General features: G+C 48.1%; 2 protein-coding genes across 3 annotated transcripts in view; one reads left to right on the top strand and one right to left on the bottom strand.

Moving 5' to 3' along the window:
• PARP12 (poly(ADP-ribose) polymerase family member 12) overlaps positions 1–18366 on the top strand; it is a 40124-nt gene extending 21758 nt beyond the window's left edge. Inside the window, exons 7-12 of one of the 2 annotated variants that reach the window (XM_043589703.1) lie at positions 2450–2591; positions 6099–6195; positions 12865–12940; positions 14745–14875; positions 15691–15842; positions 17238–18366. In XM_043589703.1, coding sequence (XP_043445638.1) covers positions 2450–2591; positions 6099–6195; positions 12865–12940; positions 14745–14875; positions 15691–15842; positions 17238–17563 — 924 coding nt within the window. In that variant the 3' untranslated portion in view covers positions 17564–18366. Of the gene's footprint in view, positions 1–2449; positions 2592–6098; positions 6196–12864; positions 12941–14744; positions 14876–15419; positions 15624–15690; positions 15843–17237 lie in introns of those variants that run through there. The other variant, XM_043589704.1, reaches the window with a different exon arrangement.
• A 2809-nt stretch (positions 18367–21175) lies between these two features.
• TBXAS1 (thromboxane A synthase 1) overlaps positions 21176–26000 on the bottom strand; it is a 154945-nt gene continuing 150120 nt past the window's right edge. Inside the window, exons 11-13 of the mRNA XM_043589705.1 lie at positions 25369–25506; positions 23670–23832; positions 21176–21429 (exon numbers count right to left, since the gene is read on the bottom strand). Of these exons, the coding sequence (XP_043445640.1) occupies positions 21355–21429; positions 23670–23832; positions 25369–25506 (376 nt within the window). The 3' untranslated portion in view covers positions 21176–21354. The remainder of the gene's footprint in view (positions 21430–23669; positions 23833–25368; positions 25507–26000) is intronic.

The raw sequence follows: 26000 nt of genomic DNA, 5'->3' as shown, positions 1-26000 counted from the left end.
GCAGGTGAAAAGCACTTAGCAAATGTGACTACCTCTCACGTTTTTGTTTTGTGGTGTGTCCCCCTTCTCGGGGAGCTGAATGAGATGACATGAGACCCTAAGGGCATCCCGTGAAAAAGTAGGATTGTCTAGGTGACTTGGCAAACTGCATTATCACAACTTTAGGAAGTGGGGGCCTTCTTCCTCCAAACAACCCACACTCAGGGCTTTACCTTTTTTTCTCTATGCTGCTCTTCATTTACTCCGTATAGTCAGAGTGTATAACTTCACTTAGAACATTGAGAATCTCTGGGAATGACCTGTATTTGGGTATCATAGATGTGCTACGTGATGGTGGGGCGCAGATGCACTTGTGTGAATTCAGTGGTTATTGGTTGTGCAGTCTCATGTGGTACCATTGGCTGAATTGCCTCATAGGGTGACCTGTCAACTCCAGCTCTTCTTTCCCGTACACTTCTGGTGTCATCCTGTATTTGGATTTCTTTCTTAGTTTTCTGCTAATGGCCAGTTTAGGACCATTTTCTTTTGATTCAGAAAGCTAGGTTCTTTTCTTCCCAAGCTCAGGAGGTACAGCCAAATTTCAGTCCAAATTACCTCCACCCTATATTAATTTCCTAAGGCTTCCATAACAAAGTACCACAAGCTGGGTGGCTTAGAACAGCAGTGACTTACTGTGTCACAGCTGGATGCTGGAAATCGAAATCAAGGTGTCAGCAGGGCCATGTTTCCTTTAAAGCTTGTAGGGAATCATACTTGCCTCCTCCTAGCTTCTGGTGGCTTCCCTGGTCTGTAGGTTCTTCAGTCCAGTCTCTGCTTTGTCATCACATGGCCATTCTTTTATAAGGACATAGGTTATGTCGATTAGGGGCCCACCCTACTCCAGTATGATCTCATCTTAACTAACTACATCTGCAGTGACTCTGTTTCCAAATAAAGTCAAGTTTTGAGGTACTAGAGTTAAGACTTCAGCATATCTTTTACAGCAAAGGAGGTGGCATAGTGCAATCCATAACCTAATCTTGTGTATAAAGGTGTTACTGTCCAGGCCCACTGAATTTTCCTGCGTTAAACTCAATGTCCCTGAGGTGTTGGGCTCCAGGATGCTTTACCCTGACCTGTATCCTTTTTGGATCATTCTCAACAAGCTGCTCATGTTGATAGACGTTTTGAGTTAGCACCCTTTCCTGTGATCTGCTTTGCCTTGATCTAAAACCTCTACAGTTGTTCTCACCCTTTTGGGCCTGAACAACCCATTCATCTCTAAAGACCCCTGTAAAGACCCCTGTTCGTTCCTTCATTTTCCAGGATCTAACTTGTGTTCCTGTTACTTGTTCATCTAGCCACTTTTCATGGAGCGTTGGCAGGACGTGGGACCTTGCCAGACACAGCCCTTACTGTGCCATAGAAGCTGGCAAACGGCCATGGGCCCAGGTGCCAAATCTTGTGGCATTTGCAGCCTTTGCCCGCTCCCTCCTCACCCTCCTGTCTCATTCCTCTTCAGTCTCCTTCATGGGCTTCTTCTTTCCACCCTCCTTCATGAATGTTGGGGTGTCCCAGGGTCCGGCCCACACCTCCATTCTTCTGACATTAGTGGCCACCTTAAGTGGTCTCTCCACGTCTGTCTGCAGACCAGATTCTTTGAACTTGAGACTGATGTATCTAGATACACTCCTAATATTTCTGTGGCACCTTTACTTTTTGTTCCAGGCACTGTGCTAAGTGCTTTGCAGGCCTTATTTTAATTATTTTCCTAGTCCTTTGAGGATGGGATGGCACTGTGGAATCATGATAGGAGTATGATTTAAGTTTTCTTCCTGTTCTGCTGAGATAGTGGAGGTTCAGAGAGGTTAAAATAACTTGTCACAGTTATGAAGGAGCCAAAATTCAAGCTTGGTCCATCCCCAAATTTTAGATAGCTTGGAGGTAGTTGGATAGAAGTTGTGGGATCAAAATGGGTGATTGAAAGCAGAAGAGCTTCTCCAAGGGCCCAGAAAAAGAAAACAGGAAGACTAAGCTCTGACTGCAGGGTGGTGGGTACAAGAATGGGCAGAGGAGAGGCAGCCATGCTCAGGCCATCCCTTCATGCAGATTGGAGAATTCAGCGTTGGTGTTCACCTTCCCTTGAATGGAGGTGTCATCCATTAGGAGTGAATGCTATGTCTTATTTTGCTGCCATCCTGGTTATCTTGGTATGGTTAGCCAGGATCTGCATTTACTCCCTTTCATTTTCTGGGCAGCTTTTGGAGGCATTCGTGCTGGCTTCTATTCTGTGCCTCCCTCTCCTGCCGCACCCCTACTCCCTGGCTCTTCTTTTCCAGCTCCCCTGCCTCCCGCGTGACACGAATATGCACCGTGGTCATGCCTGCAGTGTGGTGTGGGTAGCACCTGGCAGCTTTCCTCATCATTGTAGGTTCTTGGCTTCACCAGGCGTCTGGCTTTTCCCTTGTAGGGCATGGAGCACCCCGTGACCACCGTCTGCAGCAGCGATTTGGAGAAGGCCTACCTGGCATACTGTGCACCTGGGTCTGATGCTCAGGCAGCCATTCTGAAGTTCCAGGCTGGAAAGCACAAATATGAGTTAGATTTCAAAGGTACTTCCTGACCCACTGCCCCCACCCAGCAGGGCTTGGCCATCTTTTGGCTCTGCCTTCTCCACCTGCACCCTGGAAAAGGTCCATGTGCACACTGAGGGCCAGGAGAGAAAAGGAAAGGGTGGTAAGGGTGGTCCCTGCTCCAGAAGTGCTGCACATCTGGAATGGGAGACAGATCTGTAAACAGATGATGCCAACCCAGTGGGATGGAAGAGAAGTTGCCTGGGGAGGGGGTGGTGAGAGAGGACCCCGAGATGGAGACGGGGGCCCGAAGTGTGGAGGGATGGGGGTGGTCTGCATGCGTGCCGTGGTGGTGGGCCTATAGGCCATGGACGACGAGTCCCTCTGGTCTAAGGGTTAACTTGAGTCCCTGATTCCTGTCATAGCAGTTCTGCTGTGTCCTCCCTCGAATGGCAGCTCCATGTCGTTGTCTCTGTAGGCACCTGTGGTTTAGGTGGGCTGCAGATTAAACACATGCTAGATGCACACTTTCATTAAAAGTTGCTGGGAAGCAGATTATCCTGTGCTCCAGATGTTCTGACACGGGGCTTTAAGTGACTTGTCCTGGTTGCCTTTGCAGACAGACAGAAACAGGCCAGATACTCTTTGGCCAGTTCATGTAGTGACTGATTTTGGAGAATTCCTTTGTTTAAATTTTAGTTTTTTTCTGTAGCTTCTCTGAAGACGTTTTCTCTTGGATTTATTAGTCCAGCTGTGTTTAACTCAGTTTTGCCTTACATTTGTTTATTTTTTATTTTTTTTTAAATGTTTTATTATTTATTTTTGAGAGAGAAACAGAGTGCAAGTGGGGGAGGGGCAGGCAGAGAGGGAGACACAGACTCCAAAGCAGGCTCAGGCTCTGAGCTGTCAGCACAGAGCCCGATGCGGGGCTCGAACCCACAAACTGTGAGATCTTGACCTGAGCCGCAGTCAGATGCTTAACTGACTGAGCCACTCAAGTGCCCCAACATTTGTGTTTTTTTAATGTTTATTTTTGAGAGGGAGAGAGTGCAAGCTGGGGAGAGGCGGAGAGAGAGGACAGAATCTGAGGCAGGCTCTGCACTGTCAGCAGGGAGCCTGACATGGGGCTTCAGCCCACAGACCGCGAGATCATGCCCTGTGCTTAACTGACTGAGACACCCAGGCACCCCTTACATTACTCACATTTTAAACTCTGAATCCTTCTGAATGTTCAGTCCTTTTAAGGGGAATAACTGGGCCTTCATTTGAATATGGTTTACTGTTTTCTCTATTTTTATGGACCTTCTTCTGGATAAAGGGCAGCAAAGTGTGTCTGGTGAATTATCCTAAAATCACTTTACCTGCCTGTTGTTAGCCAGTTGTTTTTCTTGTGGTTGTGGGGCTTATCCTCTTGCTTAAGGTAGAATCGCTGCCCCCTCGACTTGCCCTTACAGAGAACTTAAAAGTTTCTTCTGCTCTGCGATGAGAACTGCTTACCAGCCTTCAGTCTCTGCTGGAGAACACCAGCTGTACATCAGGTGGTTTGCAGTCCACGGTCTGATAGGTACAAATACACTAAAGGGGACAGCGAACTCCATGAGGATCAGGTCTATACGGCTAGCACCCATCTGACTGCTGCTGGCAACTGTTCTTAAGTATCTGGAAAATATCAAAACCAGAAATGTCAGATGCAACCTTGATCATTCTCACCCTGGGCCACAGCCCCAGGGGACGTAACAGAAAATCAGGGTAAGGGTGGGAAAGAGCACACGAATGCAGTTTTCTGCAAATTGCAGGAAGAAGCGAGTTCACCCCAGACTGACCCAGGCTCATGTGAGTAAGGAGAATTACTTTTGTTGATGGTGGAGAACAGCAGGCACAGAAGTAGTTTGAGATGAGTTAGCTTCCCGTCTCACTGCCTCACTGAGAGGTGTAGTGAAAGCAAGTCTCGGACCCAAATCTGCCAGACACATTTATGAACTAAGTATTATTAGGAAACAAGTACATTTAAGAAACACACACAATGATTTGTACTGTAGGATTGAGGGAGGAGAAGGAAGCCTCAGGGAGGTGGTGGGGGAAGACTCAGTATTGTCATTTTAGGGACTCTTGTTATAAGTGCTGCTCAAGGCCACTGCCAGGGCCAAGATTCCAGAGGCAGAATTCTGACAACTGTTAGCTGGCAACAGATGGGTAGAATCCCAAAGGTCAGGCTTGTGTAGGGACTCAGCCTATGTATCACTGGTAACGTAAGTTAGAGAAAATGTCTTATTTTTCCCTGTCCACGGGAGGGTTGGGAGTGGGTCTGACATATATTTAGCCAGTCCACATATCTTGAATCATTTCACTAGTGAAAGCCCATTTCAGATTTATCATGATGTCAGTCAACAGGCCAATAAAAACCCATGTAAGTGTGCTAATTATTGATGGGGAGTTGAGTGGTGGACAACAATGGGGGCAGTGGTAGCCATGTCTGGATTATGGGTTCTTGATTAGAATGTGGGGGACCCCCAAGGAGTGCCTGCTCTTGACGACTTCCTGGGCTACAGCATGAGGGACACACATGTAGGTGATAACGTAGCATAGGTTCAAATGCTGTAATGTAAGTTATAGACATCTATAAGTTAGTATTAAGTGTTTTTTAAATGAAAAAAAGTTGTTTTTGTACTCCAGGTTCAGAAAGTAAGACTTGACAGGGTTTTCCTGGTGGGTAAGGACATGGAATCTAGCTCATAGGCATTTGTGATTTTTCAACTTGAGGGTCAGTGTCATCCTCCCCCACCCCCACCCGCCGCCAACCCTCAGGATTACCCTGAGGGTTTTGGGGTGGGCATGGGGCAAGAATTTTGTTTGTTAAAGATGGTACAGGTTTGGGGCGCCTGGGTGGCGCAGTCGGTTAAGCGTCCGACTTCAGCCAGGTCACGATCTCGCGGTCCGTGAGTTGGAGCCCCGCGTCAGGCTCTGGGCTGATGGCTCAGAGCCTGGAGCCTGTTTCCGATTCTGTGTCTCCCTCTCTCTCTGCCCCTCCCCCGTTCATGCTCTGTCTCTCTCTGTCCCAAAAATAAATAAACGTTAAAAAAAAATTTAAAAAAAAGATGGTACAGGTTTAAAAGGTTTAATACTGCTATGGAATCAGTTCAGTCAAATTAAGAAAAAAAGTCATAAGAGTAAAATTATTATATTAACTAAATCCCACTGGCTTAAGATGTAGTAATTTAGTCTCAGGCTGGGCTGAAGCTTTTTTATATCCAAGCTGGGAAAAATTGCTAAGCAAAATAATAGTTTAAACAAAATTGGAAGGAACAATTTAAAAGTACTCATGTATAATTGTTATGTCAATTACTCATCATTCATGTGTTCATTAAACCCAGTCTCCTAAGGATACCTATTTTCTTTATGGATATTTGAAATGTGAAAATTGCTTTATTTCTTAGCAGACTGATCCTATACTACACATTTGGATTAGTTTTCCAGCCCATTTAGTTGTGTTTATAAAACCTTGCTGTCCTGTGTGCGTATATACATTTGGTGTTTTTTTTTTTTCAGCCTTTGTTCAGAAAAACCTGGTCTATGGCACGGTCAGAAGGGTTTGCCGGAGACCCAAATACGTGTCTCCCCAGGAGGTGAAGGTGAAGCAAACCTGGTAGGTGGCATGTGTGTCAGTTGGGGTGCGCTGTGCTGCGTGTACAGAAAACCTACTCAGACCAGCCAGTGCAGTGAGAGGGTTGTTGGCTTCCATAACCAAAAGCGCCCACACTCCCGTCTCTGCCTAGCTCTCCTCCAAGTACCTTTTTTCTTAAAAAAAATTTTTTTTAGGGGCGCCTGGGTGGCGCAGTCGGTTAAGCGTCCGACTTCAGCCAGGTCACGATCTCGCGGTCCGTGAGTTCGAGCCCCGTGTCAGGCTCTGGGCTGATGGCCCAGAGCCTGGAGCCTGCTTCCATTCTGTGTCTCCTTCTCTCTCTGCCCCTCCCCCCTTCACGCTCTGTGTCTCTCTGTCTCAAAAATAAATAAACGTTAAAAAAAATTAAAAAAAAAAAATTTTTTTTTAATGTTTATTTATTTTGAGACCGAGAGAGACAGAGCATGAATGGGGGTGGGTCAGAGAGAGGGAGACAGAATCTGAAACAGGCTCCAGGCTCTGAGCTGTCAGCACAGAGCCCGACACAGGGCTAGAACTCCTGGACTGTGAGATCATGACCTGAGCCGAAGTCGGATGCTTAACCGACTGAGCCACCCAGGCGCCCCTCCTCCATGTGCCTTTGTACTTTCCTTCACTGAATGCCAGAGTGCTGGTATTAATATCAGTGTTTTATAAAAGGTCTGAGAGTTCATGAATCTGAAAAATCAGGGTACACCTAGCACATTTCAGATAGAGAAATATTAGCATGTATTACAAGAGTATAAAATATAATGCAGGTTTATAGAGAGGTGAACGTTAGAGTATTATACTAATTACCAGATTAACTTTTATTTATTTTTAATGTTTATTTATTTTTTTAAATTTTTTTTTTTCAACGTTTATTTATTTTTGGGACAGAGAGAGACAGAGCATGAACGGGGGAGGGGCAGAGAGAGAGGGAGACACAGAATCGGAAACAGGCACCAGGCTCTGAGCCATCAGCCCAGAGCCTGACGCGGGGCTCGAACTCACAGACTGCGAGATCGTGACCCGGCTGAAGTCGGACGCTTAACCGACTGCGCCACCCAGGCACCCCTTTAATGTTTATTTTTGAGAGAGAGAGCGAGAGAGCATGAGCAGGGGAGGGGCAGAGAGAGAGAGAGAGAAGGAGACACAGAATCCGAGGCAGGCTTCAGGCTCTGAGTCGTCAGCACAGAGCCTGATGCAGGGCTCAAACTCACAAAACAGTGAGATCAGGACCTGAGCTGAAATCAACGCTTAACCAACTGAGCCACCCAGATCAATTAATTTTTAATAAAGCATTAAAGTGACAAAGCAAACACAACATATGTTTTAAGTGTGCCAGTAATGTTACTGAGTCATAAAGGTACTCTTGTGCAGATTTTTCCAGAAACCAAAAAAGTTCTTGACTTTAGACTGATTTGAGAGAATGGTTAAGAAATAGTAATAATATCACTCCTAATATTTTCTCTCTGTTTCTATCTTCATGTAACTTTCTTTTGTTATAACTTGGAAGGGATCTTTTCAGTAGCTCTTTGGGTTTTTTGTCTTTAGTCCCAGAGTTTTTTATTGATAGTGAGCTATGGTTTTTGCTTGTGATAAAAGCACATTGCTCTTTGTTCTCCATTTGCATCATGAATGAATGGCAGTTCTGATGCCAAGTCACCTGTAGCAATTTGACTCCTGGCATCCATATTCCACTACTTGGGAAATGTTTTGAACCAGAGAATTATCTTTGTAGGTAGGAGATTGGTGATACACAATTATAAGGCTGTTAGTTGTGATCAGTCTAGACTCGAACCTGGCTCATCAGGTTTTATTTTCAGTTGACTAGGTGAATTCTAAACTTGAATATTTTAAAATGTTAAAGTAATAGAAAACTAATGGAATTAGATCAATAAAAATCCATGTATTTCAGGACTTGAATCTCATGGGATACCAAAAAACCAAAAACGGATACTTGAAGGCACTAACAGGCCAGCTTCATCCTCAGAGTGGGTTCCCTTACAGTTGCCAGAAGCCATTAGGGTAGCGCCCTGCCTTGTAAGCATTTCAGAGCAGGAGAAGGCCCTTCTGCGGCTGATGGGGGTATATTTATGAGCTTTGCTCTGATCAGACTTCCTCTGAACCACTAGTTTTAGGCTTGGTGCAGATGTGCCAGGATTGGAGCTGGGGAAGGGGTCCTTTCTCTCCGATCCACGCAGCCACATGATGGGGGAGAGGAGCCTGGCTGGCAAGAGATACTACAGTACCAGTTACATTTGGGTGTGTCACGGCTTAAGCTGAGACTTCAGCCAGTGTTGTTAGCCGTTTCATGGAGAACTGGCAGTTTCTCTGTTGGCTCTTCTAGGTCTCACAGATGGACTTCAGTGGTTGTATTTGTGGAGCATGGTTATTTAGAGGAGAGTTTGATACAGGATAGAGGGGAAAGGTATTAGCAATTCAAGCAAAAGGTACACTCAGTTGTCCGTATCCTGCCTGCTGTTATCTCCAGTGTTTCCGTAATGAGGACCTGTTTGTATAAGTTTTTGGTTTATCTTTATTATCTTTTTTTTTTTTTTTTTGCAAAAATAAACAAATGCATATACAGGGGCGCCTGGGTGGCTCAGTTGGTTGAGCGGCCGACTTCGGCTCAGGTCATGATCTCGCGGTCCGTGAGTTCGAGCCCCGCGTCGGGCTCTGTGCTGACAGCTCAGAGCCTGGAGCCTGCTTCAGATTCTGTGTCTCCCTCTCTCTCTGACCCTCCCCCGTTCATGCTCTGTCTCTCTCTGTCTCAAAAATAAAATAAACGTTAAAAAAAATTTTTTTTAAAAATAAACAAATGCATATACAGTATTTTCTGTTTTTTCTTGTGCTAAGGGTAACATTCTAAATGTATTGTTTGTTCTGTACCTTTTCTTTTCCACTTAAAAATAATTATTTCCTTTCAACGTCAGAAGACGTTAAAGTCTTCTGAAATCTGTTGTTGTCTTCGTGGCTCTCCATTACCTGTATATACCCTCGTTTATTTAATCTGTTCCTTTTAGAGGTTTTATTTTGCGTTGTTTTAGATTTTTTACTGTCACAAGTGTAACGGCACAATGGATGATCTGGTGTATGTGCTGTTTCATATTCATGGAGGTTAAAGCCCTAGAAGGTAAATGCAGGTTTCTCTTGATGGGGTTGGACCATTATGCACTTGCCCCAGGATGCTTGAGGTGCCTGTTTGCCTCACATCAAGCTCTTGGACTTTTGCTGTTCTCGTGGGTGGCAAAGGGTATATCAGTGTATTTTAATTTGCTTTCTCTTACGAGTGAGGTTTAATATTTTTCCTAACCTGTAACAGCCATTTGCCTTTTTCTGTGGATGGTTTGTCTTTTTGTCCAATTTTCTGTCAGACTTCTGGTATATTTCGTAAATATTAAGAGCCTTTTATCTTTTGGAGAGCTCACTCGGTTTCTTCTTTTAAATTTTTAAAAATATTTATATTTGAGAGAGGGAGAGAATATCAGTCAGGGAGGGGCGGAAAGATATAGAATCCAAAGCAGGCTTCAGGCTCTGAGCTTTGAGCTGTCAGCACAGAGCCTGATGCGGGACTCAAAAACTCAGGAGCAGTGAGATACGACATGAGCTGAAGTCAGACGCCTACCTGACTGGGCCACCCAGGTGCCCCATCACTCAGTTTCTTATACAAATTGCAAACCTTTTTTCTTGGTTTGTTATTTGCCAGCTTTGTTTATGAAATATTTTACCATGCAGAAATGTTTATTTTTTATTTTTTAGTGAAATTTACCCATGTCTTCTGTGTATTGCTTCTGGATTTAGAGTTCAGTTAACTGTGGCTGCTTCTACTTCTGAAAGTTTATTTTTCATTCTTTCCCTATCCAGAGACTACCTTAGATACGGTTTGGAAAAAATCTGTCTCCTTTCTGAGACTGGATGTCTTTTATTGTCACTGTAATGTTGTTTTCATGGGGCCACAAACACACCACACATCAGAAATAATAGTGATCATTTTGGTTAAATTCAAACTGAGATGTGACTCGATTTAGGATCTCTCTGCTGCATAAGCTAAGAGTCAGTGTCCATGCAGTGAAGTTTGTGGCTCTTCCTGCTAACCCATGTGACAGTAGCCAGATGTTGTAACTCTAGAAAGCAAGTCTGCTTGGGCCTCTGTGGCAGAGTGGGACTATTAGAGTAGGTCGCTTTCAGAAACAACTTCTTGGGGCACCTGGGTGGCTCAGTCAGTTAAGCGTTTGACTCTTGATTTCAGCTCAGGTCATGATCTCACAGTTCATGAGTTTGAGCTTTGCATCGGGTGCTGTGCTCATAGCGTGGAGCCTGCTTGGGATTCTCTTTCTGTCTTTCTCTGCTCCTCCCCCTCTTGATCATGCATGCTCAGAGATCTCTCAATCTCAGAATAAATAGATAAAAAGAGATACAACTTCTCTGTTTATGTGAATGACAGGGTCACAGAATATGATCTCCACATTCCACAGTTATAATACAAGAGTTTAACGTAAAGTTCGAAATGGCATTTACACATCAGCTATCCGGTTTAGTTCCTTACTGTCCTTATATCCTCCATAAAAATGTTTTATTCATGTGATTGGGTCTTATTTTATCTTTTCTTGCCTCCTTGTGGATATTTTTTGTCATTTCATTTTTTTTTTTCCCTTCTAGTTTGGAAGAGTTATACATTGTATAACTATTTTTTTTGGCCACCTTAGAAATTATAATAAGTGTTCTTAGGTATGAGTCAAGTCTGTATCTTTGTGCTTGTATCAACTAATATAAGGGCTTTCATATACCTGATTCCATTATCTTCCTCTGTTTTTTAACTTTGAGGTACTGTTATTTTATACTATGAATGTTTCATTGGATTTACTCACATTTTACCACTTTGTAATTTCAAATTATCTTAGATGAGTCTGTTGGAAAATTCTGTGTTTTTGTTTGCCTGAGTACATCTTTATTTTGCCCTCAATCTTCAAAGATAGTTTCACTGGCTGTAGAATTTTGGGGTGTGGTTATTTTCTCCTGGAATGCCGAAGAGGTCACTCCACTGTCCTCTGGTTTCCATTGCTGTCTTTGTGAAATCAGCAGTCGGTCTAACTGGAGTTTCTTTCCCAGAATCCCTCGTTTTCCTCTGCTTTGCAGATTTCGTTGGTCTTGCTGTCATGCACTGTCACCTTGGTGAGGCTGGGCATGTGCTTTTATTATCCTGTTGGAGATTCTTGGGGCTTCTTAGACCTATGTGCCAGCGAGTCTCCTTTGTTCTCTTTAAGATTGCCTCCATCCTTTCCTCTCTCCTCTCTTTTTCGAGGTTCGGTTAGGTTCCAACCAGATTCTGGCCTTCTGTCTCTCCCTCTTCTCTGTGTCCCAGCTTCTTCCCCACATCTTCCACCTCCTCATTGTGGGGCCACATTCTGAATTACCACTTAGCATCTCATTCAGCTCATTCTTTTCTTCCCTTCTCAGGTGGTCTCCCCTGCTCATAAGCCTGTCCTTCAAACTTCTAGCAAGGAGTGTATCTTTCATATTTAGAAGTTCCTCCTAATTCTTTTTCAAATCTTCATCTTTTTATAGTTTAGCTCCTTACATATGTTTTTAAAGTTTGTCTTTTATTTCTTTAAACATAGAATAATTGTTTTATAATCTGCCTCCTAATTTCAGCATCTTTGGTCTTCATGGTCTTTTTCTGGCTGATTCTTGCTCATGGGACCTTGGTTAGTTATTTTTAAACTGTGCTGTTTTCCTAGGAAAGTTATTTGTGGGAGTTCCTTGAGGCTTAGGATGAAGGTACATGTCTTATGCCAGTGGAAACAGAAGGAATATCTTTTGTAGGAAGAACAGACCATTCTGAAAAGGAGTCAGAAAAATTTGGAATTATAGCTTCACCATCCCTGTTCCTAGACCCTTTGTGTGATGTGTCTTTTTTTTTTTTTTTAAGTTTTTTTGTGGTGGGGTGGGGGGAGCCATGTGTCTTTTAGAACTCCATCTTTCTTTATCTTTTTTGGAAGATCCTATGGTGCTGGTGTTATGTGAGACCTGTAATTAAACTTGCTAATATTGCAGCAGTAAAATTAAGCATAGTTGGGGCACCTGGGTGACTCATTCAGTTAAGTGTCTGACTCTTGATAGCTGCTCAGGTCATGATCTCATGGTTTGTGGGATCGATCCTCAAGTCGGGCTCTGCACTGTGACAGCATGAAACCTGCTTGGGATTTTCTCTCTCCCTCTCTCTCTGCCCTCCCTACTTGTGTGCTGTCTCTCTCTTTCTCTCTCAAGAAAACATTAAAAAAAAAAAAAAGCATAGTCAATTTAAGTAGGGTATATACAGACCATAAGTAGCCTCTTAGCAGTTTCAATCAAATTTCTACTGCCAAGTTGGTTTTGACATAGATTTTATGTTTTTAAAAATGTTCTTGTATGCCAATTACACCTAATTGAAGCTGCTTAGAAAAAGTTGCAGAGCTCTTTGAATGTTAAAATGATGAGAGTTTAGGCTGCTCTAATCAGTTATTCTCTGCCTTTCATACAAGAGTTGGGATACAGGTGAGAAATGGATCCCTTGTGCCTTATCATTTGCGTTTTGGCCACATGGGCTCCCACATGGTGGATAGTGTGTGTTTAGGTGCTTCCTTACCTTCTACCTGCTTTCACAAAATGATATTTGTTTACATTTTGTAGCAGTGTCAAGTTTCAAGGCCCAAAGAGCATCCCAGACCACTGGGACCCCTCGGCCCTGCCAGACCCTGGCTTCAAGGTATGGGACTTGCACCGTTTTGGTCCATGGAGGAGGGCGTTCTGTGACCTAGTGAGTGAACTGACTCCACCACTGAGGAAGCTATGAGGCCAGGCCGGGGCAGGAAGGGAGAGTTCTGTCGGGTTTTGTTATTTTCAGGTATAGGGGATTTTAAGCCTGGATGACCACCAAGAAGGTGGTTGTGGCCCCGAGGGGAGAGGATGTATTGTGGATGGAGCATGATGACTTAGAAATTTCTGGGAAGGGCAGAAATAAGGGGCTTAACGGCTGCTCGGCCAATACGTATTAGTTTTACAAAGCAAGAAAACAAAACCAGGGGAGGACTTAAGTATGATGAGGGATGCGGAGAGGGGGAGTTGCTGTTGAAAGGTGCCGGATATTCGAAGACCAGGAATAGCGACTCACCTGGCTCGTGTAGTGCCTGCCAGCGAATAGGAGCTACACTGAGTTCTGTGGAGTGCTCATGCCATTGTCCGACTGCCTTGTGTACGTGTGGCCCTCAGACTGCCCTCTGCTGCTGGCTTCCTGCAGAGCACTGCAGACCAGCTCTCTGCCCTGAGAGGACTCCTCTTGAGTTGGACAGAGCACAGAGACCCCAGCAGCACGCGCACACACACACACACACACACACACACACACACACGTGTAAAGGGCTGGGCGAGTTTGAACAGCAGCACTCAGCACCGCAGGCTGAGGTATCTGTACCGAGGGGAGCAGGGAAGATGTCACTGGGTCCACACCTAAATGATGGCTGGTGCTTGTACAGGCAGAGGTAGGGGCAGAGCATACAGGTCGATGGAAACTTCTTAGGGAGAGAGCCTGGGTCAGGATAGAGGGCGTGTGTAGGTGTTGGGAAGCAGGAGCGACATCTGGGCCGTGCTGTGGAGTGCTTGGTTGTGGGGCTGAGTTGCAGGCTGTGACAGGTATGGGAGCCCTTGACAGTCTGGTCTGGAAGGGGCAGGCTGGTTCCACACTCAGGGGAGAGGAGTTTGGTGTCCTCCCTGGGGTGCGACCAGGGAAACCAGAGTCAGAATTTCTGTTGCAGGAGCCCATGGACATTCAGACGGCACTCAGGGTAAGGGTAGGGGATGCTACAGAGGGATTTCTCACGGGTCCCCAAATGGGTTATCACTGGGCCGTCACTGGGCCAAGCCTCGCAGAGCCAGGCTGGTTAGGTGCAGGCTTCAGGTGTGGGAATTTGTGGATGGTCGCTGTGTAAGTGTCAGCTGCCCTTGGTTAGGAATCTCCTGGCCCATAGGGAGTACTGTTCCTCAGAGCAAGACACTAGGGGAGAGGTGGACTCAGCTGGGAGGACGCAGCAGCCAGGCACCATGCCTGCAAGTCTCACTGTGCTCCTGAGTTGATGTGCATCTGTCTGCCAGCCTGAGAGCTCCTGATGCGTTGCTGCCCATAAGCCTGAACCTGCTTTAACAGGGTTGGCCCCCCTCTCTCCCAGATGTGTGCACTCCACATTTTTGATACCAATTCTGGTCTTGGAGGCTATATAGCCTGCCCTGTGTGGGTACAGAGGAGGAGAAGGGATGTCCTGGGGACACCAGGGTGGTGCTGACGTAAGCATCACCTGCCTGTCCTTCAGGAGGGTTTCACAGTGGACAAAAGGGAAGTGACCACAACTTGCATACATCTCACGCCTGGAGACACTACACCTCTTGGCAAAGGGAGGGTGGTGATCACTATCTGGGCTTGTTGGCAGTTCTGGTGTTTTATGAGCAACCTTGAGAAGGGATTGATGTATATCCTCTGCTTTGATGATAACAGAGAAAAAAATATTTGCTCCCTGCAGAAGATTGCCCTCAGTTCTGCATCGGATGAATATCAGAAGGTCTGGAACCTCTTTAACCGCACACTGCCTTTCTACTTTGTTCAGAAGATCGAGCGAGTCCAAAATCTGGCCCTCTGGGAAGTCTACCAGTGGTGCGTTGGGGGCTCACTCTTGGTGGGCTGGTGACCGTTCCCTCTGATACATACACAGTAGCTAGCTGCTTGCCAAACATGTCCTAGGTTTTAGGGACAATCTGAGATGGCAGCCAGAGCTGTGTCCCCACTTTCCTCCCCATCTCACTATCCTTATAGCTCAGTGCTGGCACATCCCTCAGTGCCGAGGGGACTGAAGCTGCCCTAGTGACAAGGCCAGTGCTTGCCTCTCTGCCTGAAGGTCAGCGGGACTGGTCAATGGAAGCCACCCACACCTTGAGGAGTTAGAGAGATGCTGTCCTGACAGCCACACAATGGGGGTCTCATCTTTGTGCCCGAGGACTAGCATGTTCTTGGGCACCTAGGGACTTGGCTTTGTTGAGAGGAGATCTTCAGCAGGTCACTGTGGCAGGCCTGGGATCCTGCTGACCTGTCCCCAGAAAGGGGGTTGGAGCAGTGTCCTCTGTATTTGGGGCCCAGTGATGAAATCATGGTAGCACACAGAGGGGGAAAGGGGTGGCCCCCACTGACCAGCATCTTCCAGTTCCCCCAGCTGAGCTCCATGCAGAAGCAAGGTGCTGAAGAAGAAGTAGGTCTGCTTTCCAAGGACTGGTCTGCTTTGGGAGTTCAAGAAGCCGCTGGAGGCCTTTTCACTCCAGTCCCGCTGTTCACCTTCTTTCCCTGGTCCATGGCTGGTTTCACGGGCCTTGGACTCCTGCTGATTGTAATAAAATGTGTCTTCTTGGGTCGAGTGGCCTGTATTTGGCAACAAGCACCCTCTGCCTCCAACATACATTCCTCTCCCGTAATTGTAGGCAAAAAGGGCAGATGCAGAAGAGAAATGGAGGGAAGGTGGTAGATGAGAGGCAGCTGTTCCATGGCACCAGTGCCAGTTTCGTTGATGCCATCTGCCAGCAGAACTTTGACTGGAGAGTCTGTGGTCTTCATGGTACTTCTTACGGCAAAGGTAAGGGCGAAGGTGGCCCCACTGGCAGAACATGGCTTTACCTCCCCCCCACCCCTGGGGCCCGGGTGGCCATTTTAAGGCAAATTGATGGAGGGCATGGGAGAGCCAGGGTGAGTTGATGAGCTGGATCAAACTCAGTGAGGAACGGACCCAGCTGGTGGCACCCTTGTTCTTACTGTGTGCAGTCAGGAGCCTGACCCTAGGTTTGAGCAGCTGGGGTTTTGTGTCCCTGTGGAATGGAGGCTCTGGAAACGGTGAGCAAGAGTGGGGTGAGGAGAGCAGGTACCTTCCCAGCCCTGAGTCCGGCCCCAGACCATGCCCCCCAGTCGTTAGAATGGGAATTGGAACAGTTCAGATACGCTTGTGTGCGTGTCATGCCAGCTGTAATGGGAGTTCTCTGTTTTCTGGGTTATTTTAAAACTTTATTTGGAAATAATTTCGAAACTCACAGGGAAGTCTCAAATAACATTTTTATTTTTTATTTTTATTAAAATTTTTTGAGTTTATTTTTGAGAGAAAGAGACAAAGCATGAGTTGGGGAGGGGTGGAGAGAGAGGGAGACACAGACAGAATCTGAAGCAGGCTCCAGGCTCTGAGCTGTCACCACAGAGCCCCATTTGGGGCTTGAACTCGTGAACTGTGAGATCAAGACCTGAGCTGAAGTTGGACACTCAACCGACTAGCCACACAGGTGCTCCAAGAACAATATTTTTAAAACTCCAGCATAAGTTCTACCTAGATTAATCAGCTTTAATACTTTGCCACGGTGGCTTTATCCTGACCCATGTGCAAGTAGGTGGCATATATGGTGCCATCTTTAACGTGACCACGACATGGCTGCTAGATTGAAGCATCTCCACAATGTGATGCTGTAGTGAACAGCCCCTCTTCTGACCCCATTGCTTGTCCATCAGCTGTTCTTGGAGGTGGCAGCAACTGTGGAGTCGGGATAGAGAAAGCCAGTGGCAGATGTATTTCCGATTGTGCGTGTGGTGGCCTCCAGTGCAGGCTCCTGTTCGACAGCTTCATAATTGTCTGCGTGGGGCTCCTGGCATCCAGTGTCCCGTGCGGGGTCTTGTTCCCTTTCCACGCCAACCCTGTGAGGCTGGTGTGACAGGCCCAGTTGAGAGCTGAGGAAGCTGAGATCTGGGGGTTAAGTAGTAGTTTGCCCAGGGACCTTTCAGATTTGAGGGACAGAGTCGGAATCTGATCTTTCTGTCTCCAAGTTTGGAGACTCCTCTGTTGGCCTTCATGAGGGAGGACAGGAGGTAGGGGCATATGGTGACCGAAGGACAGAGGCCATCGGCACTGCCTGGTTGACAGGACACCCCAGCCTCCCCTTCCAGGCTGCGGGCTGTGCCCCGATACCAGCTGAGCCTGCCCGTGTCCTTGCAGGGAGCTACTTTGCCCGCGACGCCGCATATTCCCACCACTACAGCAAATCTGACACCAAGTCCCACACGATGTTCCTGGCCCGGGTGCTGGTCGGGGAGTTCGTCCGAGGCAGCGCGTCCTTCGTCCGCCCCCCGGCCAAGGAAGGCCACGGCAACGTCTTCTATGACAGCTGCGTGAACAGCATGTCCGACCCCTCCATCTTCGTGATCTTCGAGAAGCACCAGATCTACCCTGAGTACATCATCCAGTACACCAGCTCCACCAAGCCCGTGGCGGGGGTCTCCACTCTCTTCTCCTTAGCATCTTTCTTTGGTGGCCGGCAGTGAGCGTGCGGTGATGCTTTTAGTGCCTTTCAGGCTTCTTGTCCTTGGAGTAGCTGTTTGGGAAAGTTTTCTTCTTTTTTTCTTTTAACAGAAAACTTTTTAATGAACTGTTCATTTAACATTGACTTCCTGATGAAGTTACATTCTTAATCTCTCACTGATGATCGTTTTTAGTTTTAAGCCACTTTTGGGCTCATTAGTAAACTAACCAGAAGTGACTGTAGGTGACTGTATTACTTTTTAGTAGTGTGTTAAAATTTTATTATTTACACTCTTTGTTGACTTAGCAGCTGATGGGCACCAGGCACAGAGTTTCTAGATACTATTTTATGGATTGATTTTAGATTTAAGTTGCTTTCTCTGCAGTGAGTGGTTTGGTTTTTCAGGGTCTCAGTGGCATCTCATTTAATTTTTTGTCAGAATGACACAGTAGCCATCGGTACAGGCGGCAGTCACTGTGTCTGTGGCTCTGGCTCTGATCCAGGCAGCTCTTCTCCTGGGCTTCTGGCCTTGGAATGGCCCATATATCACAGGGTTAGAGCAAGTGGCTACTGTGTGGTGTCACCGCAGTCCTGTCAGTGGCCCTGTGTCCTGGCAGGGTCAGCATCCCTCAGAGGAAGCGCTTTAATCCTGGCAGGTGACATGGTCCTCCCAAGGGCCCCCAGGCTCTGCCCACCAACACCCGTTGCTGCATCTCCTGAGTACACTGGACACCCTCCAGATGTGGGTTTTATGTTCCTGTGAGATTGGAATACCTGTGCTGCAAATGTCACAACAGAGTATGGAAATAAAAAATATTTATCTGAGGTGGGCAACAAGCAAAGCTCATTCTTCAGCGTCTATTATCGAGCACCTGCTGGATACAGGCACTTTTCTGGGTGTCTGGATATAACGGAGCCTCCATTACTGGCCTCGGGGGCTGTGTGTGGACTTACCCATGGGGCTGATGAACTTGAGGGTTCAGGGCCCCTCACTTGCTGGGGCTGTCTCCACAACCGTTGCAGGGGTGGGTCCTAACTATGTGGCCACATGGTCATACATCTCAGTTAAATGCGTAAAAATTACATATTTGGATTTTTTTCCTTCTCCAACCCCTATAAATCCCAAGTTCCACAAAACCCAGATTGGCTACTGAGTAGAGTGTGTTGTAGATGTGTGTGTGTGTGTGTGGGGGTGCATTCTGTGAGTGTCGTCCACACACAGCAGGTTATGGGAGTCTCTACCGGGTGCTGGCTGGCTCTGCTCTGGGGGAGGAGGGGCTGACAGGGTGGCTCCGTGTTATGAAGTGGCTGTACCTGTTGGTCTCTGGGTTTAGTCCTCAGCAGTGGGCTTCTCACCTCCCCTACACCTTTCCTACCCATCCCCCCATCTTCCTAGTACAGTGTGTCCACCCCATGTGATGCCTTCACTTCTGCTGCTTTGTCCTCACATTCTCAGTTTAGTTCTTTCCCTCTTTGGAGCAGGGTTAGGGAGTGCTCTGGAACTTTACACAGGTCAGCCAATCAAGACCAGTCATAACTGAATTTTATGACCGGAGGAATGAAACAACAGTACTATCTTACCCACCCGCAGGGCTGGTCACCTGGTTGTACATGGTGTGATTTTCAGAGCCCCCAAAATATTTCCCCCATGTCCTGACTAATCGTAAGTTTTATTCATTGCTTTTTGATTAAGTCAGGGTCCTACTATAGCAGGTGTGTGTTGGGGGGGGGTGCAGAAGGGTGTCGGGGAGAACCATTAAATCAGGTGCTTGCCTGCTACATCTTAAATATAAGTGATTCCATGCTCATTAACCACGTGGCTGCTGGGAGCTTAGTAGTGGGTGGCATGGATGGTCTGGGAGTGTGGGTGGGAAGAATGGCTGGAGAACGGTAGGAGGTGATCGCACGCTCCAGAATTGGCAAGTGAGCTACGAAGACTCATCAAATCCAGAGGCCCTGGATTTGCTCATCTTTGAGAAAGCAAGCCAGGAAGAACACCTACTTGGATCAGAAATTTGAGAGAAGGATGGGGTCCATCTTGCCAGATTGTTGGGATGGGGTGGGCACTGTGATGGAAAGATGTCAAAATGACGGTGATTCTCTTAGTGCAAAAACGTGGTGGGACCCAGGGTGTGTGTGTGTGTGACTGATAGGTCATGAGGACACGGTTGGGATACAGCTAAAGGGTTTTGTGGAAGACCCAGGCAGTGCCATCTCCTGCCCCGTTAGCTAGTGTTGCATGTGTATGGTGGGATTTCAGGAGAGCTAGGGATTGTGGCTTGAAACCATGGAAGAGCCGAGTCTAGCAATTCTAGAACATTAGGAAGCTTCCCTGTTCCTCCCCCCCCCCCCCCCCCCCCCCCCCCCCCCCCGCCTGCTGTTTCAAAACATGGTGAGCACCTGGACAGAACAGGTGAGGGAAGCCAATGGAGCTGATGGGCTCCGGTACCAGGCATAGGCTGTGCCCTCAGGAGGAAGCCACGTGCTCAGCTGGGCCCTTCTGCAGCATTGAGGTTACTTGATGGCCATAGGGGGTCAGGGATTGGGAGACGGGCAGGGCAGTCTGGGAAGACAGGTTAGATCCCCAGGAATGGGAATGTGTGGCTTTCTCCAGTGAGTCTGAGCCTCAGGGCCAGACATGTCAGAGAGGCTTGATCCCTGAGAGGAGCCGTGGTGGCAGCAAGGTTGCAGAAAGGGCTGTGTGATGGGCTGGCCAGGCAGCACCCAGGGCTGGGACAGTGGTGGGCGACAAAGCTGCCTTCCTATCTCTGGGGAGGCCAGAAAGTGAGAAGAGGGCTCTCTAGGGAAGGACTTTGGGGGAAAGCTTGGGGTCCTTTTGGCTGGAGCAGGAGAAGACCAAACAGCAGAGGCAGGATCCACAGCCATGGATCCGTGGACACCTGTTGTGCCAGCTCTCCTGAAACAGCGTAAGGGTGGTCAGCCTCTGGGTATCCAGGCTTCCAGATTCCCGCTCAGAATGTTACCTATGGGGCATTTAGCCCCTTCGTGCTGCGCACATGTTACATAGAGGAGGGAGCTTTGATCTAGGACAGCTCCCTTGTTTTACAGATGAAGACAATGAGGCACAGGAGGGTGGAAAGACCAGCAGTCATGACCACACACTGCTGGTGGCAGATGTGGGACTCACCCTGCAAGCTCTCTGTTGAATTTTAACTTCTCAGCAACACGACAGTTTTAATAAATTCACCTCGGTATTGGATTCTTTGATCAAAATGAAGAGAAGTTACGATGCCTTTAGTGCATTTTAGGCTCTATCACTCTTCTGTGCATTAAAACATTATAAAGTTAGTATTAGCTTACCTAGGAAAATCAAAGGAAAAGAAAGCTTTTGAGCCACTTGTCGGAGTTAAGCTTCCGATAAATACAGTTTTTTAAGTTAGACACCATAATGTACCGGAAGTTGGAAAGGCCCACGAGGTGGTGCTGTTAGGGCAGCTCACCGGAGTGTCCCCGTGTCCTCTGCCCTGTAGATTCCTTCCATCCTGAGGCTAGGACTTCCTTCAAAACCCTGAGTTCTCAGTCACGTTGACAAAACTACATTTTTGCCTATTTATCAGCAATCTCTTATTGAGAGGTGGGTCAGCGGTTCCTACACCATCAGCAAAGTTAAAACTAAGTGCAAGAAACATTTATTAAATGTTCAGGAACATTTGGGAAAAGTTATGTAAAGACCTCTTTTATACTTGCATGGTGGGCACCCTTTCAATTGCTTCAGTGATGTTTTCCCCCAAATCTGAATTTCCACATCAAGGTTTCCTTTGCATTTGGGGGGGGGGTGTCCTCATAAAACTGTCAGCGAGAGACAATCTTGATATAGACGCCATTCTTCGGACCTAGGGCAGATTTGGATTCTAGCTGCAGTGGTACCTAAAATAGAGGAGATTGAGATACTTGTTATAGCTAACCACATCTATAGGAAAGCTTTTTGGAACTGGGCCTGAAGTGGGGTTGTGGAAATCTGAGAGATAGCAGGGCTGAGGGAGCAGAGCAGCCTCCCCAGCACGGCCTTGAGGGGCCAGCAAAGCTGCCGCTCAGGGAGGCTGGGTGCTGGGGCCCCACCAGCACATGGGTGCTCGGCCCTTTTGTCCATGTTAAAAAAATACTGTAAGTAAGGAGGGTACTCAGTCCCACATTTATCCTCCCAAGAAGCCTGTGTAAGAGGTACTGGTGGCTCACTTTGCAAATGAAGAAATGGAAGTTCAGAGAGACCAAGTGACATGTCTAAGGTCACATGCCTGGCAAGTGAAGAGCAAAGTCTCAAACTGTCCCCTCTCCTACTATTCTCACTCCCTGGTGCCCTGCCAGTAGCCAAGCAGCATCCCCTCTTTTCAAGTGGCTTTGGGAGAGTGGCTTCATACTGTTCCCTTCTCATGAGTGCTGTGGTCTAGCCTCACTGCCATTCAGAAAGCTTTCCTTATGTCCAGCTTACAAGGCAGGTGGGTGGTGGACTGGGGACTTGGAATAAAAGCCAAAGAATTACTCAAGAAGCAGGGTGTCCCCCTGAGCCCCGTGTAAAATGATGGTTCAGTGGCTAATGTGAACACTTTAAAGGAAAGAAGCATCACTGGGCCTTAGTGCTGGGCCTTGGGTTTTTCAGATGTCTTTGGGGGTTTTAGTTCAGATGGGAGAGAAGTTCTATGACCAAGAAACAAGATGGACTAAACCTGTGCTACCCCACCAGTAGCACATGTGACTGCTGAGCATTAGAAATATGGTTAGTGCAAACAGGGGGCTAAATTTTTAATCTGATTATTAAAATTTAAATAGCCAGATGTGGCTAGCTGCTACTGTATTAACACAGGTATAGACAAAGTGGAAACACTACTGGACTTCAAAAAAGGAGGTTGGCTGGGGCTGGCAAATTCAGGGAGAGCTTCCTGGAGGAACGTGCCCTTTAGGTGGGGCTAGGAGTCGGAGAAGCCTTGTGAGCAGCACTTCTCAGGGGCCACTTCAGGATATAGGGGAATACCCAAGGATTTGGAAGATGGGATTAGGCTGGGAACAGAGGAGTGGGAGAGATGGCATTCTAGGTAGGGAAGAGCAGGTAGAACTCTCGGGGTGGGAATTTGGGGCAGGGAATACAAAGTGGGCTCAGACGAGCTCTCCTTAGAGCTGGTAGGCTCAGGGACTCATGGCTGGTTCTTGAGCTGGGGAATGCCAGCCATAAGCAGTGTTTTGGGACAATGGTCTGGCTGCTGTGCCGTTTGTCAAGATCAAGGGTAAGTGAGACAAATCCCAAAAGGAAGTCCTGCACACGTGGAACTCCTACCTCAGGTAGGGGTCCGCTCTTGTCTCTGTTGGTTTGGCCCTGTGTTCCCAGTTTGCACCTCTCTGTCTAGCCTTGAACCCAGTCTCCCTGTTCGTCAGAGGCAATGAATGCCACTGTTTGAATCTAGTTCTCCATTCATCACTGGGTACTTATTATTTGTTCCCTTATACACCCCCTGTCCAGCCATGCACAGGGGCTCTGAACAGGCATGGAGGGGCACAGTGTTGTTACGTAGGGAACAGCAAACATGGCAGAGAGGTGGCTCCCTGTAGAGGAAGGAGGGAGGCTTGGGGGCGAGCCCAATCTGGTGTGAGCCCCTTTCTTCACTCTCTGGCTAGTCATTCATTTGCTAATAGTTGTTCAGTGAAGGTGTGAGTACCTGCCCTGTACCTGCTGCTGGAAGCTCCAGCAATGAATCAGACAGACTTTTGGTTCCTGCCCTCACAGAGCCTGTGGTATATGGTAAACGTAGTATAAGGCCTCAGGCAAGTTACTTAACCTCTCTGAGCTTTATTTTAGCTCCTCATCTGAAGAATGGGGATAATAAAACCTACTCTGGGGGATTACTGGGTTCTCATTGCCGAGGAGAGAAGGGGTACAGCTTCCCTGTACACAGAACGTTAACAGTAATAACAGCTAACACTCGGATAATGTGCCAGGCACTTACCTGAGTGCCTGTACTGGCTCATTTAAGCCTCGCACGGCATGAACAGGGAGGAGGTGTTATTACCAACCCCCTTATACTGATCAAGGCCTCTTGAGGCCAAGAGGGATTAAGGATCGGCCCCGCCATGAGAACTGGGGTGGGCATCCCCTGTGCCCGGGAGAGCGAGCTCACCTGCGTCTCTGGGCAGGCCTCGAACCGGAACTCACGCAGGACGTGGAGCAGCGTCAGCTTGATCTCCAGCAGCCCCAGCCGCACCCCGAGGCAGCTCCGGGGGCCCGCCCCGAACGGCAGGTATGTGAAGGGACGTCGGCGCCGCCGGGCCTCTGCCGTGAACCTGCGAGGGCCGTGCAGTCAGGGTAGGTCAGGGTAGGCCGCGGACACCCCGCCTCCCTTCCCCTTCCTCTGCAGCCACTCGGTGTGGCTGAGGGAGCCCTTCATCTGAGGCCACGCTCCTACCAAGTGGGCCTGAACCCCACCGTGCTCAACAGAATCCTGTTTTCACGCGGCCTCCTCCCTCTCTGGAGCAGGTGGCTGCTGATCCCTGAGCTTCAGTCCTGCCCTCTCCAGGGTCTGGCAGAGCCCGAGAGGCACTGCTGATGTAAAGGAATCACCTGGAAGGCCCACTTTGCCCTCTCGCCCTCTCCTTAAGAATTGATTGTGCTGTTAACGAGCCTGAAGGCTGTGATTCACGAGGATAAAAGTCTTGAGAAAGCACGGCCCTCCCCTGGGCCTGTGGCACCAAATTTCCCATCAGCCAGCGGAGGGCACCGGCCATCACCAGCTTCCTGAGCAGAATTCCCCACGGAACCAGCCCTCCGCTACCTGCGAGTTTATCTGTTGGTGCCACTCGGGACAGCTATCTCCCCTGCCCACACTTGCCCTTTGGGTTCAAGTGACACCTGAACCATTGGGTGCTTTCCTAATGGGAGGCCCTTCCACAGGAACTCTCTCCTACCTGCTACCAAATAGCATTTGCCACATGTGTTCTGTGACAGTAGAGCCAGGTGTCAACTACTGTGTTGTCACAGCTCGCTTCTTACCTGTGCATATTTCTGGGCCTAGGAGCCCTTGACCCCCTGCCCCTTTTCAACTAGGATTAACGCACTTTTTTGTTTCCAAAGGTGATGCTGTAAGCCTTACAGCTGCAGTCCAGGGTGCTTGATATTTACTGTATTTCCGAGCCGCTACGCACCCGATGTTATTGATCTAGGTGCCACCGCCCACAGGTTCCCAGTGAGGAGGTTGTAGAGTCGGGGCTCCTTTCCACAGAATGTTGTAAGTCCTACAGGTGGACACAGCCCGCCCGGGGCCTCCCCATGGCCAGATCACACAAGGAAGGGCTATGGATTGATTCTGACGCGGAGGGTGTGGACGCCTGCTCATTTTAAATCTGGGATCCTTGAAATGAAGTTTAGGCAACGGACCAAATCCGTGTAGGGGGCAGGAGTGGGGATCCAGGTCTACTGTGTTAGCATAGCTGGATCTCATGAATTCAGGGAGAAATTTAGTTGATAACTCTTACTTAGGAACAAGCTCCAGTTTTTTAAAAAGGAAATCTATTGTTGCTTTCCAGAGCACACCTGAAATACGATCCTGTGTCCTGTTTCCCGGCTTGAAGAAACCGAGGGCCCCCAATTGAAATTGCCTTGTTACTTGCATGCAGGGCTGCTGAAACGCTACATCTCTGGATTCTGTTGGGGGCTTTTAAAAATGGTACCGGTATTTCCTTTGGAAATGATGCCTCACAAATATCTCACTCCCATGACTTTTGACTGGGGACAACTTTACTAAATCGGTGTTTCCCCTTGGCCGCTTCCAAGGGCCTGCCTCTCGTGTCCCTCGGGGGCCCATTTGAAGGGACTGAGCTCACCTCTCAGGGTCGAAGGCCTCGGGGTTTGGCCAGTACTCAGGGTCATGGTGCAGGGCGCCCACCGCCATCTCCACCACGGCGCCTGCCGGGATACGCTGCCCCAGAACCTCACAGTCTCGCGCCGCCTCTCGCGTGAACCTGCGGGGACACACGGGTCAGCACCCCCCCCCCCCCCCCCCGCCTCGATTGCGCAGCCGCAATGAGCAGAACTCGGCTGTGCTCTGGGGCAAATGGAGTCGGAGTCTGAAGTGCGCAATGAGGCTGGGGGTATAGGGGGACAAGCGGTCCGGCCCTCTTTCGGGGGTGACCTGGATGGTTTCCACACACCGCCCCCCCCCCCGCAACCCCGTTTACTGCCCAGGACCCTGCAATCTCTAGGCTCTTTAGACTCAGTTGGCGCTCAGTGAAAATGCATTCATCGATCTCGGTGCATCCATCCATCGAGCCTGAAGAGCTTCTCTTAGGCCTGGTTAGGGGAGCACAGGTACCTTTGAAGGGCTTGTTTCTGGGGAGGGGCTTGCAGGGTTACTCCCCTGGCCATGCTTTCCCTCATCTTCCGTTCATGGTCAAGCCTCTTTAAATTGCCCTCGCCCACCGCTTTGCTTTACCTAAAGGAAATTTGGGTTTGAAAA

This window comes from Prionailurus bengalensis, chromosome A2 (genome assembly GCF_016509475.1).
Source record: "Prionailurus bengalensis isolate Pbe53 chromosome A2, Fcat_Pben_1.1_paternal_pri, whole genome shotgun sequence".
NCBI lineage: Eukaryota > Metazoa > Chordata > Mammalia > Carnivora > Felidae > Prionailurus > Prionailurus bengalensis.
The sequence above is the reverse complement of the archived record's forward strand: the minus strand, read 5'-3'. Positions and strand labels throughout refer to the sequence as shown.